The sequence below is a fragment of the Orcinus orca genome, chromosome 8 (assembly GCF_937001465.1).
Source record: "Orcinus orca chromosome 8, mOrcOrc1.1, whole genome shotgun sequence".
NCBI classification, from domain to species: Eukaryota; Metazoa; Chordata; class Mammalia; order Artiodactyla; family Delphinidae; genus Orcinus; species Orcinus orca.
This window is the reverse complement of record NC_064566.1, coordinates 26711499-26727365: the sequence shown is the minus strand read 5'-3', so window position 1 is coordinate 26727365 and position 15867 is coordinate 26711499. Positions and strand designations below refer to the sequence as shown.

The following is a 15867-nucleotide window of genomic DNA, read 5'->3' as shown; positions in this document are numbered from 1 at the left end:
ACGTAAATACACAGTACACGTTGGGGGCTATCAGTGTTTATAAAGTGACCATTTTCTAATGTTTCCCAATTGGTGAGATTGTTTTTCAGTTGGCCAATCAGTTTTGTTTAAATATTTTTCAATACACAGTAAAACAGATTTATTACTAGCATATTATCCCATTTCCAAGTTCTCCTTTTAAGAACACTATACCACCAGGGCATCCTGAGAACATTTAATCAGTTCTTTCTGAAATGTGAAAATGTCTCTATTTCTTACATTTCTGCCAATAACAATAATGATGTTGTTATTAACATACTCTACAATTCAAAAAGAAAAATGTAAGAAATACTACATTTCTTACACACCTACCATCACTCTACTGTGGTAACAGACTAGCATTTGATGAACATTTCACCTTTTGTGTATGATTCTGGAATCTGTGGTATCAAGAACCGAAAAGCTTTATATAACTGGATATTTTGATAGGTCAAATATAAAAGCAAAAACATAATTTTTCTAATAAGCACAGATACATTTCCTTTAACAATAGCAAAAGATGCTACGCTTTAACTACAGGAAAATACTGAAATCTCCATAATATTTCTGTTAACATGCTCATCTTCAACAAGGTGGCTGCTATGGCTGAGAAACTAAAATTCAATAAACAGTTTTAATTATTTGAAAGATTTAGAAAAAAAGATCCTTTGTTTTATAATAACCACTGGAAAGCAGAAGTTTACACTTAAAGGAACAGTTTACCAGCTTCAGATAACAACTTATCCATCCTTAATCTGCCAACCAATAAAAGAATCAAAAGAACAAAATACCTGTAGAGTTGTTACATATGTCCAAAGGCACATCATTTCTACTGAAATGTAGAAAACTCTCATTACCACACAAACTAATTAGTAGGTACTGCATGTTGCAAGGGCGACTTAGCCTTCATAGTAACAAAACCACCACACCATTTCTAGGGAACCAAATCTTCCCTTAAAATGAGAACAAGGTAAGTCCAGGGTACCTCAATTCCACCAGTCCTTCAGAAGATTTAGATGAGACCAAGTTCAGAGTACTCCAAACTAATTATTCAAAGCCAGGTAAATGTTTAATCTGCTTTAATAAAAGGGCTGAAAACTATCATTCAGTCCAAATAGAAGTCACTTGGGGAAAGAAACGTTTAATCAGCACAATGCTATGCTGGTACAAAGTAACAGGGGCATTCCAATATTTTCTATAACATTTACCTGCAGTTATGGAAAATGGTCAAGTAGCCCTACCATGGAAGAAAGAGCTTTCAAGTCTTCTATGAAGACTAGAATAAACACAGATTGGCCAGTTCAGCATTAGCATACAGTGTGGTGAGCTACAGGAACATCTATATTACTGAAAAATAGAACATCGTGCACTTTACTCCAGAGCGAGTTTGCAGTAGAAACTAGAAGAAACTGAGTAGAATAGAAACTAAAATAAAACACTGTCAGACTCTAGTCATATATCCATTTGTCCACCCTTCAAGTATTTTTAAAGTATCTACTAGATGCCAAATAAAAGTTTAGGTGTTGAGGAATCAGCTGAGATCAAAACAAATCTCTGCCATTAAGAACCTTACATTGTAGAGCAAGGGTCAGCAAACTTTTTCTGTAAAAGGCCAGATAGTAAATAGCTAAGCTTTGCAGACCATAGAGTCTCTGTTACAATGACTCAACTCTGCTGTTTTACTGAAAGCAGTCACAGACAATATGTAAATAAATGAGTGTGGCCATGTTCCAATGAAACTTTAATTACAAGAACAGGCAGCAGGAAGAGTGTAGGGTCTAGTAGGCCATCAAAAGGACCATGGCTTTAATTATGAGATGGGAGGCCACTGAGCTCTTTGGGTAGAAGAGTAACATTATTTTTATGAAAAAGCATCATTATTAAAAAGGTTCATTTCAGTTACTGTGTGAAGAGTAGTCAGTAGAGGGGTAAGGAGGCAACAAGATGGGAAAGGTATAAGCTCAGAGAGAAGTTCAGAAGTTACTGCAAGAAAACAAGAGTGAGATGAATTTGACTTGCACCAGGATGGTAGCAGTGATGGGGGCAAGATGTCGTCTAATTCTGATTATATTTACAAGATATAATCTTGTAAACATGATTTGCTAGTGGATTGGATGGGAGGGTGAAAGAGGAAGAGAGGCAAGGATGACTGCAAGGTTTATGACCTGAGTGAGCAAAAGAATGGAGGCGCCTTTACCATGATTGGGAAATACATGTGGGACAAGCCAGTTTTGGAAGGAAAATCAGTTTAGTTTTGGACATATTAAGTTCAAGATGAACATTATATACTAAGGTGGAGATATTAAACAGACTATCAGATATATGATTCTGGAGTTCAGGAAAGAAGCTGTGGTTGATATAAATTTAGGTCTTGAGTTAGATAGTATTTAAAACCATGAGACAGGAAGAGGTCACCTTAAGTGCACGTATATAAACAAAAGAAGTTTAAAATACAAATCCTGAGTTACTCCAGTATTTGGAGGAACCAACAAAGGACACTCAGAAGCAGCAGAAAGAGAGGAAGAAAACCTAAAGAGAGTGGTATCCCCAAAACTAAGTGAAACCAGGCTTTAAGAACAACTACTTCAAATACTAAGAATAGGTCAAGTAAAACGAGGACCGAAAGCTGACCACTGGATCAACAACAGAGAAGTCATCAGTGACTCTTAACAAGAACCTTTTCAATAAAGTGCTGGGGACCAAAGTCTAAGTGGAATGAGTTCAAAAGAGAATATAAAGTTCAGAGTCGAGTCAGTAAGTATGCACGACTCTTTCCTATAGGAGGATGTGGTGCCAAAGGAGTTTGTTTGTTTAGATGGGAGATTTTATAGCATGTTTGTTTGCTGATAGGAACTTACTGTATTCCAAAATGACTAACTATAACCACAGTTACATTATGGATTAAAATCACAGCCCTGAACTATCACACAATGTTATCCTGAGAAAGATTATAAAGTGTTATAGTTTCTTGATTAGCTTTATAAGAAAATTTTACTGTATTTCCTGAGTCCTGGCCCTATATTCCCTAGGGGAATGGAGACTACGTTAAATCGCCTGCTGTGCAGATCAACAGGAGAATGCCTATTCATTTAATGTACTTCCTACCTGCTAAATGCTTCTTCCAACTAAATTATTTTTGGCAAATTAGTGGCTTCTAGCAGCAAACTGAGGAATTCCTATAGTACAGAAAGGCAAGTTATTCAAGATGTTTGAGCTGAGTACAATTTGTTTCTTTTGAGAGTCACAAATTAAGCTCATTTCCTAGTAGCCAATGCTCAGCCCATAACCCAAGGGAAAAAATTACTGGCCTCAATACCATGAAAATAAGCAAAACCCACTGCAATAGGACCTTGATAGAGACTGCTTCATTTCCAAATGCTTAATGCAAAAAATAAATCACCTTTCGTAAGTGCTGCTTGCCACATGAACTTTTAGAACTCTGGAATGAATAAAATGGTTTCACATCACTTAACCAATGATCTGTTTATATTCTTATTTGCCAACTTACAAACAATGCTATTTCTTTCATATGCTAAACTCTATATTCTAGGTTCCAAATGACAATTTTGGTGTTTTGCTTTCTGAAGCACCTACTTAGGAGAATAAATGTTTTTTGCCTGAAATTCAAAACACGTTTAATATATATCATCCTTATTATGCATCTCAATCAAGATCTGAATAGTAATGTCTTCATAACCTATAAACAACAATGATTTTTCTGGAAGGATGCACAGATAAGGGGAAGAAACCCCTTTCATAGCATGCAGCACCAGTGTGCTTCTGAGATAGCTGGAAAAGGGAACACTCTGGAGGGGCAGAATGCAAACAGTTTGGATATCTCTTCAGTGCTCCAAACTTGGATGAATTTTTGTTATAAGTCACCTTGATTAATGGAACACATTTGCTAAAGTGGTTCTGTAATAGCTACACAATTCTTATGGCTTAAAAGACGCAGCCTAGTAAAACTGGTGGAGCCAGGAAGCCTTCAAAAATCACTGGCTTGTCTTTCAGAACTAATACTGGCCCTGATTAGAAACAGTTGCCTTTCTTTTTAAAAATAATAAAGACAAATACATTTTAAGGGAAGTACAATTTATGAGATGGGAGTAGAAATAATAATAGTAAGTAGAGGATATTTTGGGATGAAAAGTAGTGGCATGGTAAAGAATATAGATTCTGGACAGAGCCAGGCTACCTGTGTTTGAATTCCAACTGTTTCTCTTACTGTTTGAAATTGGACAATTTATTTAACCTCCCTGTTGTTCAGCTTTCCCATCTGTCAAATGCTACTACCACCTTCACTGGGTTACTGTTTTGATGATTAAATAAATTAACCCTTGGAAAGAGTTTCAACAGTGTCATGTACAGAGTAAGTACACAGTTAAGTGCTGGCCAATATTATTACAATTGTTTGTACACTTATAAACATGCAAACCAAAGTGAATGGAATACACCTGGAACAAAATGGCAGTGTCCCCTAATTTATCCTCTCAACAAACATAAAAATTCGATGAATGTCTTCTTTAAATAGAATATTCAAAAAATGTACGTCTTAGGGCTTCCCTGGTGGCGCAGTGGTTGAGAGTCCGCCTGCCGATGCAGGGGACACGGGTTCGTGCCCTGGTCCGGGAGGATCCCACATGCCGCGGAGTGGCTGGGCCCGTGAGCCGTGGCCGCTGAGCCTGCGCGTCCGGAGCCTGTGCTCCGCAACGGGAGAGGCCACGGCGGTGAGAGGCCTGCGTACCGCAAAAAAAAAAAAAAAAAAAAAAAAAAAGTCCGTCTTATAGTCCTCTGGTTATTTTCTCTGATTACTTAGCAGAGATTTTATCTAAATCTTTTCATCCTAATATTCCTCCTCTAATAATTTTAAAAGAAAACAACAGCAGTGTACACCCTGTACACAGATAGTAGATGCTATCATTTATATATTTTGTTATTCTTTCTGTTGATAAAACTATTTCTGGTCTGAAGTATATGCTTGTTGCTAAAGCAACTTAGAAGTGACTAGAATGCCTCAAGAAATGAAAATAGTCATGTGAGGGCTTCCCTGGTGGCGCAGTGGTTGAGAATCCGCCTGCCGATGCAGGGGACGCGGGTTCGTGCCCCGGTCCGGGAAGATCCCACATAACGCGGAGCGGCTGGGCCCGTGAGCCATGGCCGCTGAGCCTGCGCGTCCGGAGCCTGTGCTCCGCAACGGGAGAGGCCACAACAGTGAGAGGTCTGCGTACCGCAAAAAAAAAAAAAAAAAAAAAAAAAAAAGAAAATAGTCATGTGAAGGTGAAACCATTACGTAAATAAGTGACATTTTTGAAAAATAAAAGGATAAGTATCCATGATGAAGGCCACAGAAAAATAGGTTACCTGACACCACATTCTCAACTTTAACATTATCACCATCAGCTAAGGATTCCTAGGATGTTTAGCACTGTAGTAATAAACATCAAAAGTGTAATAAACATTTGCACAGCTGAACCATAGTCTATTAAGAACGGTAAATAAATAACAGATTATTTAATAGTCTACTGATCAAACTTACAGGGCAATCAGAGGCTATTGTAGGTCAAAATAAATTTACAACGATGAAGACAATTTAACTCTTAATTATATGTTTACACTGGGGATGAAGATAAAGTTACTTAACAGATGTAACAGCTCTATTAATAATCTGACAGTGACACAGAAAATTTAAACAAAAATAGAAAATTAAATTATAATTAAAGTGAGAAGAGTATATGCTGAGTAAACAGAAGGCTGCCCTCCCCTGCCACAAGCTGTCTCAGCAGCCATGTGACTGGTGAAAGGGGCTCACACGTTACATTTGCTCTTCACTCTTCCGTTCTACTGCTCTTGCTCTTCTTCCTGAGTTGGCAAGTTGACTACACCAAAATATCTATCCTAAACATTTAAATAGGATTTTAAAAAACTAAACTACAAGACTGTGTTTGGTTTTACCAGATTTTCCACTAACAAGTCAGTGGAGAAACAATCTAAGCCAGAATTCCAGATTGCATTTACTTGTCATGTCTCCTTTGTCTCCTCCAGTCTATGACAATTCCTGACTTTCCTTTTTTTAAAGACCTTGACATTTTTGAAGAGTATTGGTCAATTATGTGACAGAATGACCCTCAGTTAGGGTTTGTCTGATGTTTTCTCATGAGGCTATACCTTCTTTTTACAAGAGTACCACAAAGGTGATGTGCCCTTCTCAGTCCTTGAATTCAGCGGTCACATTATGTTGACGTCTTGTTACAGGTAAAGTTAACCTTGATCACTCAGTTAAGGTGGTGTCTGCCAGGTTTCTCCTCTACGAAGCTACTGTTTTTCCCTTTGTAAAAATTTCTTGGGAAAGATACTTTTTTTTTTTTTTTCCGTACGCGAGCCTCTCACTGTTGTGGCCTCTCCCGTTGCGGAGCACAGGCTCCGGGCGCGCAGGCTCAGCGGCCATGGCTCACGGGCCCAGCCGCTCCGCAGCATGTGGGATCTTCCCGGACCAGGGCACGAACCCGTGTCCCCTGCATCGGCAGGCGGACTCCCAACCACTGCGCCACCAGGGAAGCCCAGGAAAGATACTTTGAGACTATGCAAATACACTATTTTTCCTCAAACGTCTGCCCATTATTTTGACATTCATTGGTGAATCTTGCCTGCAACAACTAATACTGAGATGTTTATACAGGGTTTTAAAAGGAAATAAAATATATAAACTATAATGACCATGTTGTTCTTGATACAAACATACTTAAATTCTAATGAATGCATTATTCTAACTTATATTCAAAATATGAATAAAAGTTATCATTTGTCAGTGTGTTCAGTTAATGTTAATCAACTATGATACCAATGAATAACATAATTGAAATGTTACTTACATAACTATGGCTTTTAAAGAAAACTGATGGACTATTGCTGAGAATTTTGTCTCCTTCCAAACCAATTACTCTTTTACAAATATTTGATTTTGGATCACTTGGGCTTTTTGCAATCACAATGTCACCTCTGAGGGGAAAAAGTCAAAGAAATGTCAGTGTTATTATTAGCATAAACACATGCATGGCACTGCTACAATACTTTTATAAAGCAACTTAAACAAAGCCACACCTTTTATCCTCTGACATACTGACCCTCCCATACATTTACCAGCTTTGAGAACCTTTGTGACTAACTTTATGGGTCAGAATCTAACAATGAGAGTGATGGAAAAGCTATCAGAAGATTCTAAAATTTCTGATAATTCCATGAGAATCATCTTCTTGCACCATACCCACTCAGTGTTACTTCTGTGTCCAAATTTTAGAACCAAAACTATGAAAAAACAATTCCGCGTAAATACCACCAAATTAACCAAGCAAATTTGACTGCCCAGCAGTAGCACTGATTGGCTCTAGAGCACATAAAAAGGTAGAAACATCATCTGTGTTTCCCTAGAGCTTAAAGAACTGAGGAATTGCAGCATATAAATTATATAACCTGGATAGTTTACAGTACAGTCAAAAAAGACATATATTTGAGAAAAAATATCAGAAGACTCAGCCAAATAAAATGCTAAAAGCTGTCCAAACATATATTACAAAAAATAAACTGGCAAATCAAACATATAGAACCAATATGGATATGATTACATATGGAAGACAGGATTCATGGAAGAAATAACAATCTACATGTATTAGAAAACTAAGAAGATATTGAAAATTGGAAAGGAAGAAGGAGATAAAAAAATATGACTGATGCCTCAACCAAAGAGAATACAATGCTCTTTCTGCATGAAATGAGCAATAAGTGAATTCTGTTGCTCACAATCAAAAGGATTTAATATATTTACTTATTATCTGTACCAGGTTCAGGAAATAATTTGATGTTGCTTGTAATAAAAGATGCATATATCAAAACAATATCAAAAGTCACAAAAATAAAAGGAAGATGATGGTTAAATCAGAAACCTAGTTATTGCTATATATAAGTATTACAATGAGTTCAAAACTTTTGGTAGTCAGGTCAAAAAATAAATTATGATTAATTACATGGCAATCATTACCTAATAAAATAAAGTTTAGTTTGGGAGGTATGACAAAATTTTCCTTAACAACTAAGTTAAAGAGGAATATACAAAAAGGATACTTATGTAAGGAAAGTAAAGATACCATCTTCATCAGAACTTTTACAGAAAATACAGCAACAGTATTCAGAACAGTCATTTCTTGAGGTTATTCTTGATAAGAGTTTAATGCTATTAAAACACTAAATTCTATAATTTGGAGTGCAATATAAGGCTTACACTTGTTTGAAAATGTTATAAAGTATCTCTTCCCAACCAACTGGAACCATGTCAATGGAACTGTTCAGATGAATAAGTTTGCAAATATTGTAACCTATGTAACATTCTAACAAAGTTGATTTTGGCTAGCTTTGGGGAAAGAAATGTTTTCCATGGGAGTTTTATTCAGCTTGTTTTTTTTGTTTGTTTTTTGCGGTACGTGGGCCTCTCACTGTTGTGGTCTCTCCCGTTGCGGAGCACAGGTTCCGGACGCGCAGGCTCAGCGGCCATGGCTCACGGGCCCAGCCGCTCCGCGGCATGTGGGATCTTCCCGGACCGGGGCACGAACCCGTGTCCCCTGCATCAGCAGGCCGACTCTCAACCACTGCACCACCAGGGAAGCCCTCGGCTTAAGTGTTTTGACAAAATAATCAATATGATCCTCAAAACAAACTCTGCACTTGAATGGCAACGTAAAAATCATAATTCAGTCAAGGTGTTTTAATAGAAAGCATCATTACTGTATACTGTATTTCTGGTGGTCTAACCAGATATTATAGGCACAGAGCTTAAATCAAAATATATAGCCTTGGACTCTCAACTCTTTCAAATAGGATTTTAAAAGAAACTTAATAGAACTAAGAGTGAAATTTTCCTGTATCATTTATAAATATCCTTATTATCCCCTCCTAGATTGTAAGCTTTTGAAAACAAGGGTTAGTATCTTGCTAAGCCTAACATTCTCTATCAGGTACAGCACATCTTATAAGTGAGGTGCTCATTAACTATTTGTTGAAAGAATAAGTAGTAATAAGAGACTATGGTTGTCTCAAGTATGAGTGTTCGGTCCACTGGACTGAAAAATCTATGTCCTTTAGATACCAGATACGCATACTTTCATTTTCCCTAAATGAATGGCTACTCTATCTTTAGAAACAGCTAGCAAGAGGATCTCTTGCCAGGGGTCAGAGATTCCCCTGAAATCTCAAGAGTTCTGTGCTACAGATAAAAGAAAAAAATACTCAGGACAGTAATGTTTTTAAAGTAGGAGTTACCAACGGACTACCCTGGCTGTAAAAGTTACTTTGGTATGTCTCCTATAAATGCCAAAGTTTGAACTGTCCTTCCACCTAATGGGCCCCCTGAAGGAGCAGAATACAAAATAAAACCTCTAAAGAATCTTAATTAATTTACTAAATATAGTTATTTGTATTACCATCTGAATGCAAAGAGTATCTATCCAAAAAAAGAAAAAGACAATATTGAGCTGTTCATTCAAACACTATTTAGCCAATGAGTCCAGCTCCTTGTTAAGGATGCTCAAGGACTATGAGAGTGAAATCATGTGATTAGCATGGAAAACAGAAGCTTGTCTTCATGTTGCAGCGAAGCTAGGTCTCCAGTTAATCCAAAGTCTGTAATAAGTTATTTTGATACAAGTTAAAAAGAAAAGGAAGCTAGAACATAACCTGTTATATAAGTTTTATTTTATAACCCCATATCTATCAATTAGGTATTATCTTGAAGTTGTTACGGATAAAAGATCTGAGGAATTACCCACAGACCATGCTAGACCATACAGCTTGAGCAAGAGAGAGTTTCTATTTACAGAATCTAAGATAGTGGAAGAACGAGTAAACACAAAGAACAGTTTTACACTATTCTTGGTGATTTTTCAGTAATGTGAAGTAGACTATTAAAAAGGACAATAATGAAAGAGGAATGCCTAAACCTACTTACGTTATAAGCTAAATACCAGCTCAAGTGAGTAAAATTTGTATTTTATGAAGATGAAATGTGATACAGATCTATTTTTTCAGAATTATGAAAAACTAATGGACCCCAAATTTTAGGGAATCAAAGGGGTGTCCTTTAGAAAATACACTAAATTACTAATACTTCACATCCATTCAGAAGGAATAATAATCAGGGAGTTAAGTAGAATAAACAGTATCTCAAGGACTGGAAACACCATTTAGACTAGGATTTTAAAAGATGTAGTGGCAAACAATATTTCCCAAGGAGTTTTTTAACTTAATCTAATTAATCAGGAGACTTATAATAGATAAGATTCCTGGCTCCCAGCTATATACAGTGCTATAGTCTAAAAATCACCAACTGCTCATCATAGACTATAGAGAATAAGACAGTCATCAACAGAAATACAGGATTATTTTAAAAATTAAAAAATCAAATCACTGATTTGGATATGTAATGTAATGTAACCTAAGTCCCTGGTTCTTTATTCAAAACATTCTAGGACAAACCCACCCCCCAACCCCCACCGCAAAAAAAAGTAAAGAAGGCTTCTTGAATGCACATTATAAAAGGGACTGCTATCTACTTTGCACAGTGATACAAGGAACTGCATGTTTAAAGAAACTATTAAAATTTCTCAAACTGAGAGAAAAAATTTGAGCCAAAATTTCATCCAGTTGGTCATTAATTTGGTTATTTACAAAAGAGTTTTTAAAGCTAAAGTTAAGAAACTGCAGAAAAGACACAATGTGTATGTGTGTTTTCACCATCAGTTTAATATACCTGTGGCAGAATTTACCTTTGGATACCATAAAAATGTCGACTAAGATTTTCTGCAAAAACAACATCTGAATTTTGAATTGTAGGCTCCATTGATGGTCCAGAACACTGAAAGAAAGGCAATTTTAAAATTTAAGTTGAAAACCTTTTAAAATATAAATCATCTGAGCAGGCTTAAAAGAAAGAAAATCAAGCAAATGTTCTTCAAGCTTGGAGGATGATTCATAATAAGCTGGAAGCTCCAAGATAAGTTCAACTCTACAGAGTAGCCAGCAAGTCTGGAAAAACAGGCAAAATATATTTAAAATGGTTTGTTAATATTATATTATAATAGAGAAATAAAATAACATTATCTATGTTTCCAAATTTTGGCCATCTCGTAAAATTTAAGCATCATGAGGGCAGGGGCTTTGTCTCTCATGTTCCCAATTGTGTAACCAAGGTCAAGAACAGTGCTTGGCATAAGGTTGATACTCAATATATACTTGTTGAATGAATAAATTAATGATTTTTTTTTCTTGCTACTGTCAGCTATCATCCAGTGCCCATGACAGTTATTTACCAAGTGGTATCATACTATTCTCAATGAGTTGATGCCTTTCCTTTTCTTCCAAGAGAACAGCTTACTCATTTGATGGGGCTGCAACTTATATTTTCTACTTAAAAATATTGGCATAATGAGATGTACTTTAAAGATTTTCATATTAGTAGGTAAAACAATTATCTTCATATATATCTCAAAACTGTAATAAATGATCATTGCAACTTGAAAAATCTAAACACAACAGTCTCCATTCACTCCACTTACATGTAAATAAAACTTTTTACCCAAAACTTCCTACTTGGGCAGAAAAAACAAAGACCACAATGCAAGTTTTTTGCTAACTCTGTAGCCTACTGGAAATACCAATGTAAATTTAAAAAAATCAAAGAGGGGAGTTTCAGTTAAATATATTTATTTGCATTACTCCAGCTCAACTTGAGATTATATGACTGTGACTATCTTAGGGTAAACCTGATAAAAATAGCAACACCAACAGCAAAACTTACTGACTGAACAATCAATCAATTTATTCTTTCATTTATATGACAAAAGGTTAGTATTGTCATGGTTGATAGATTTATGATGCAATATTAAGAAAATGCATTGGTAGGAGGACAGCCTTAACATTTTAATGTTGACACAAGGCAGAATAATCATTTATTTTCAGGACAGTTATTGATACTCTTCACAGTGGTTAAAAGTAGGGGTTTTGAAAATCAGAGAAATCTGTGCTGAAATTCCAAGTCTACTTGGAATTGTGGGACCTGAAGAAAGTTACTTAAGCTTTCTGAGCCTCAGTTTCCTTATGTGTATAATAGATTTCTAGTAAGTATCTCATAGAGTGTAAAAGATTAAATGAGTTAATAAATGTAAAACATCAAACACATCCTAGAACACAGTAAGTAGCATTCAATAAATGGTAAAAACTGGTATTATTAGATTAATAGGGCCTTTGTGCCCCGCAAGAAACAATGCAGGACCATATTTAAAGTTACAGTTCTTATATTTTATATCAGTGCCAATTCAAACACTCTCTTCCTTCAATTAAAAAAAAACATATTTTAAATGATTATTTTCTTGAATGTAAAAACTTACCATGACAACACCACCAACGTATTCAAAAGCACAATGAGCTATACAGCCATACTGAATAGTATAGCCAACAAGCCGAAAGGTTTTTCCCAGAACACCACGAAGCATAGTTCTATGGAGACTCTGCCACCATTGGCCTGATGGTAAATTTCAAAAAGTTTCATGATCAATACTATTTAAAAACACTTAAGAAATAGCTCTGTTGTAAAATATTTTACAATCACCCAGAGTGTATTAAATGCCTAATATGGTTTGGTGCAGAAAATCAAGAGTTTATTTTCATTTTTGCCGAAGGTTTATTAAAATGGCAAATTATAGCCACTTAATATCGTGATCTTCTAAACAGAGATTATATTCAAATATCACTGGGTTTATATATGAATTAGATAACTAGTAGACTCTGAACTTGTCTCTCTCCTTTCATGCCTTGGTTATTTCTTGGTATTAAGGCAGATGTCTAAGAAATGATATTAACTCTTTCAAATACTAATAATAGTTTTTCATACTGTTGCCTGCTATAGTACATCAGTTCTCGTCATAACATAATATAGGAATAAAGGGGAAAGCACTAGAATAGGTGTATGAAAACGCAAGTTTTAAACTGCTTCCTTTATTAATTTGCATGATCTTCAATGAATCACTTAACCTCTCTGGGCCTTAATAAAATGGAAATAACAGTATCTCACAGAATGGTTCTGAGAATCAAATTCAATAACATGTCAAAGTGGCTTTGTAAATTATAGTTACATTCAGTTTTCAGTTATTAACTATTGATATAACAATGAACACATGAATATTATGAAACAGCACAAAGAAACATGAATTTTTAGAAAGTTATATACCTTAACATACTGATATTACTCATTTAAAACAGTCCTAGTACTTGTCCCTTCCTTTCCATTTACCTGCTAAAACTATGTTTCAAGCATTTCTCAACTAACAGCCTAATGCTTAGGCCTAGACTCCTATGCACTGTTCTCAGATTAAATTTACTAAAACACATCAACAATAATAATATGTAACATTTGCTCAATGCTTGGATATGTCAGGTTTTACAAATTAATCTCTGTGAGATAGATAGTATTACCATTATCATTTTATAGATAAGACAAAGGAACCTAAGAGTAGTAAACTTGCATGCTAAACATCACAAAATCTGAAAATGATACTCAAGAACTTAACCATTATGTTATAGTGACTTCCATATTACTCCCTTGCTCCCATAACCTCAATGGCTCTCTATCAGATCAAGTACAGATTACTCATTTTCAGGATCTTTGACAGATTCCCATTCCATCCTCAGATTCCAACCTGATCTTCCCTGATGCTCCTACATGAATGAACTACTCCATCATACTGGTCCAGTTTACTTAGGGTATACTGCCCAACCAACACTTATGTATGCCAATACCCATGCCTGGAATATACCCATCATGATACCCATCATGTATCTAATTTTTAACTCTTCTCCAAATGCTCTCAACAGGCAAGTTTTTCCTTCTCCTCTGGGTTCCTATGGTTCCTTATGTTCATTTTTTAATGATTAAGAACACTGTTTCTAAAGCTGATCTTGTCTTGAGCAGGTATCCTGGCTCCACCATATTTTAGCTGTGTGATCTTAGGAGGTTATTTTACCTCTGCAAACCTCAAGTGCCTTTCCCTGTAAAATGGCCTTAGTATCAGTACCTATCTCAGAGAGTTAGTGAGGATTACATGTAATCAGATAAATAGTCTGTGTAGCAGAATATATCAATAAATTCTAGTTACTATATCATTCACTTGGCAATCAGCATGTGCTGTATAACCTCATAACATTAGTTGCATTTTCAAGTGTCTAAGTTTCTCCCTAACTTATGTTTAAATAAAATAATAGAACTTTTTTTTTTTTTTGGCTGCACCACATGGCTTGCAGGTTCTTAGTTCCCCAACCAGGGATTGAACCCAGGCCCTCGGCAGTGAAAGTGCGGAGTTCTAACCACTGGACTGCCAGGGAATTCCCAATAATAGAATTTTAGAGCCCACAACATAGAACTATGTCCTTTATTAGTGTTTTATTACTTATTAGTGTTTATTCATCTATTAAACATTTATTATGTCTTCTCCCCTAACAAGTCTTCTCTGGCAGCACCCCAAGAAATGTTACTTATGCTTTGTGTCACTCACCCACCTTAAGCATACACTGATTATAATACTTACCACACTGTATTATTCATATCTTTTCCCTTATTACATACTATATTTGCTTATATGTCTGTGGGCAGTGACTGTGCAGTATTCATCTTTGGGTCCTTAGGGCCTACCAAAGAATGCTTGCCTGACTGAATTAATGAATAAATATTGAACCCAAATCTCCTATAATTTCAACATCTTTAGTATGATAAAAATGGTTATAAGGTTCAAAATAATTATCAGAAGACCACTAAAATTTTTGGTTAATGAGGAGACATGTTAATGTCATACTCACTGAAGAAAGAAAAAAACTGTCAGTAACATATTAAAAAGTGTTCTCATTAAATCTTTTAAGTAATATGAAATATCCCATCTTAGGAATCTGGCTTACAGTAATAACTGATGCACTTTAAAAAATACTGATATTTAGAATTTAATAAATAAGAAGTGATATTTAAAAACACTTCATAACTGAGGTTCAATTAATTCAGAAAAGACTGAAGAGGAATAACAATAATAGAACACTATTTGTAAAGTTAATTAGGTTGTGTAAACACTACTTTGCTCCCACTATAAAACTAGGGAAAAAAGTAGGGGTTAAGTCCGAAAGCTTAGCTTTGAAAATGTGATCTATGAAAACAAATCCTAAAAAGTAGTGAAATGAATATTACATTTAAAAACTAAAATAGAAATGAGCTTACCTGATGTTAGAGAGGGGATATATTATCAAACAAGAAGAAACACGTGGCACTCAGCAAGAAGATATTGTTAACACAGATAAAAGGTGAAATTTAGAGGGGAAATTAATAGCAATCTACCAAAATTTAAATAATTTGGAGTATGCAATAGATTATGCATTTGGCTAAAAAACATACTAAAAAAATACAAAGATGCTATAACAATACAATGGTTCTGATTCACTGAGAGGCCCTGTAATTAACTCCCATTCAGAAGTAATTGGGGCCATAAAGCCTTTTTTTATTACTCAGTAAATGCTCGATCCCAAATACAATGTTTGTGATGAAACTGTCTCATAAAATAATAAAACAGATGAGTGATCAGAAAAAAGAAGTTAACAGACATTGTTTCTTCCCTAGAGATATTAGCAACAGAACGGTGTCTGAAGTGTCTGAAACTATTTTGGATCTTAATCTCCTAGATGAAAAGAGAGATGGAGCTATTTATAGAGGACTCTGAGGATCAAGACTACTTGGTCTTATATTTAAAAGTGCAATGAGGAGCACTGTTGAGAAAT

The 15867-nt window shown here is 35.5% G+C and overlaps 1 protein-coding gene across 4 annotated transcripts in view; it reads right to left on the bottom strand.

Annotated features, from left to right (window-relative positions):
* The window catches only part of IMMP1L (inner mitochondrial membrane peptidase subunit 1), a 74723-nt gene that overhangs the window by 14794 nt on the left and 44062 nt on the right, over window positions 1–15867 (bottom strand). For 3 of the 4 annotated variants that reach the window (XM_004263957.4, XM_033409830.2, XM_049714240.1), the window contains exons 3-5: window positions 12447–12580; window positions 10827–10915; window positions 6888–7014 (exon numbers count right to left, since the gene is read on the bottom strand). In XM_004263957.4, coding sequence (XP_004264005.1) covers window positions 6888–7014; window positions 10827–10915; window positions 12447–12551 — 321 coding nt within the window. In that variant the 5' untranslated portion in view covers window positions 12552–12580. Of the gene's footprint in view, window positions 1–6887; window positions 7015–10826; window positions 10916–12446; window positions 12583–15867 lie in introns of those variants that run through there. The other variant, XM_049714241.1, reaches the window with a different exon arrangement.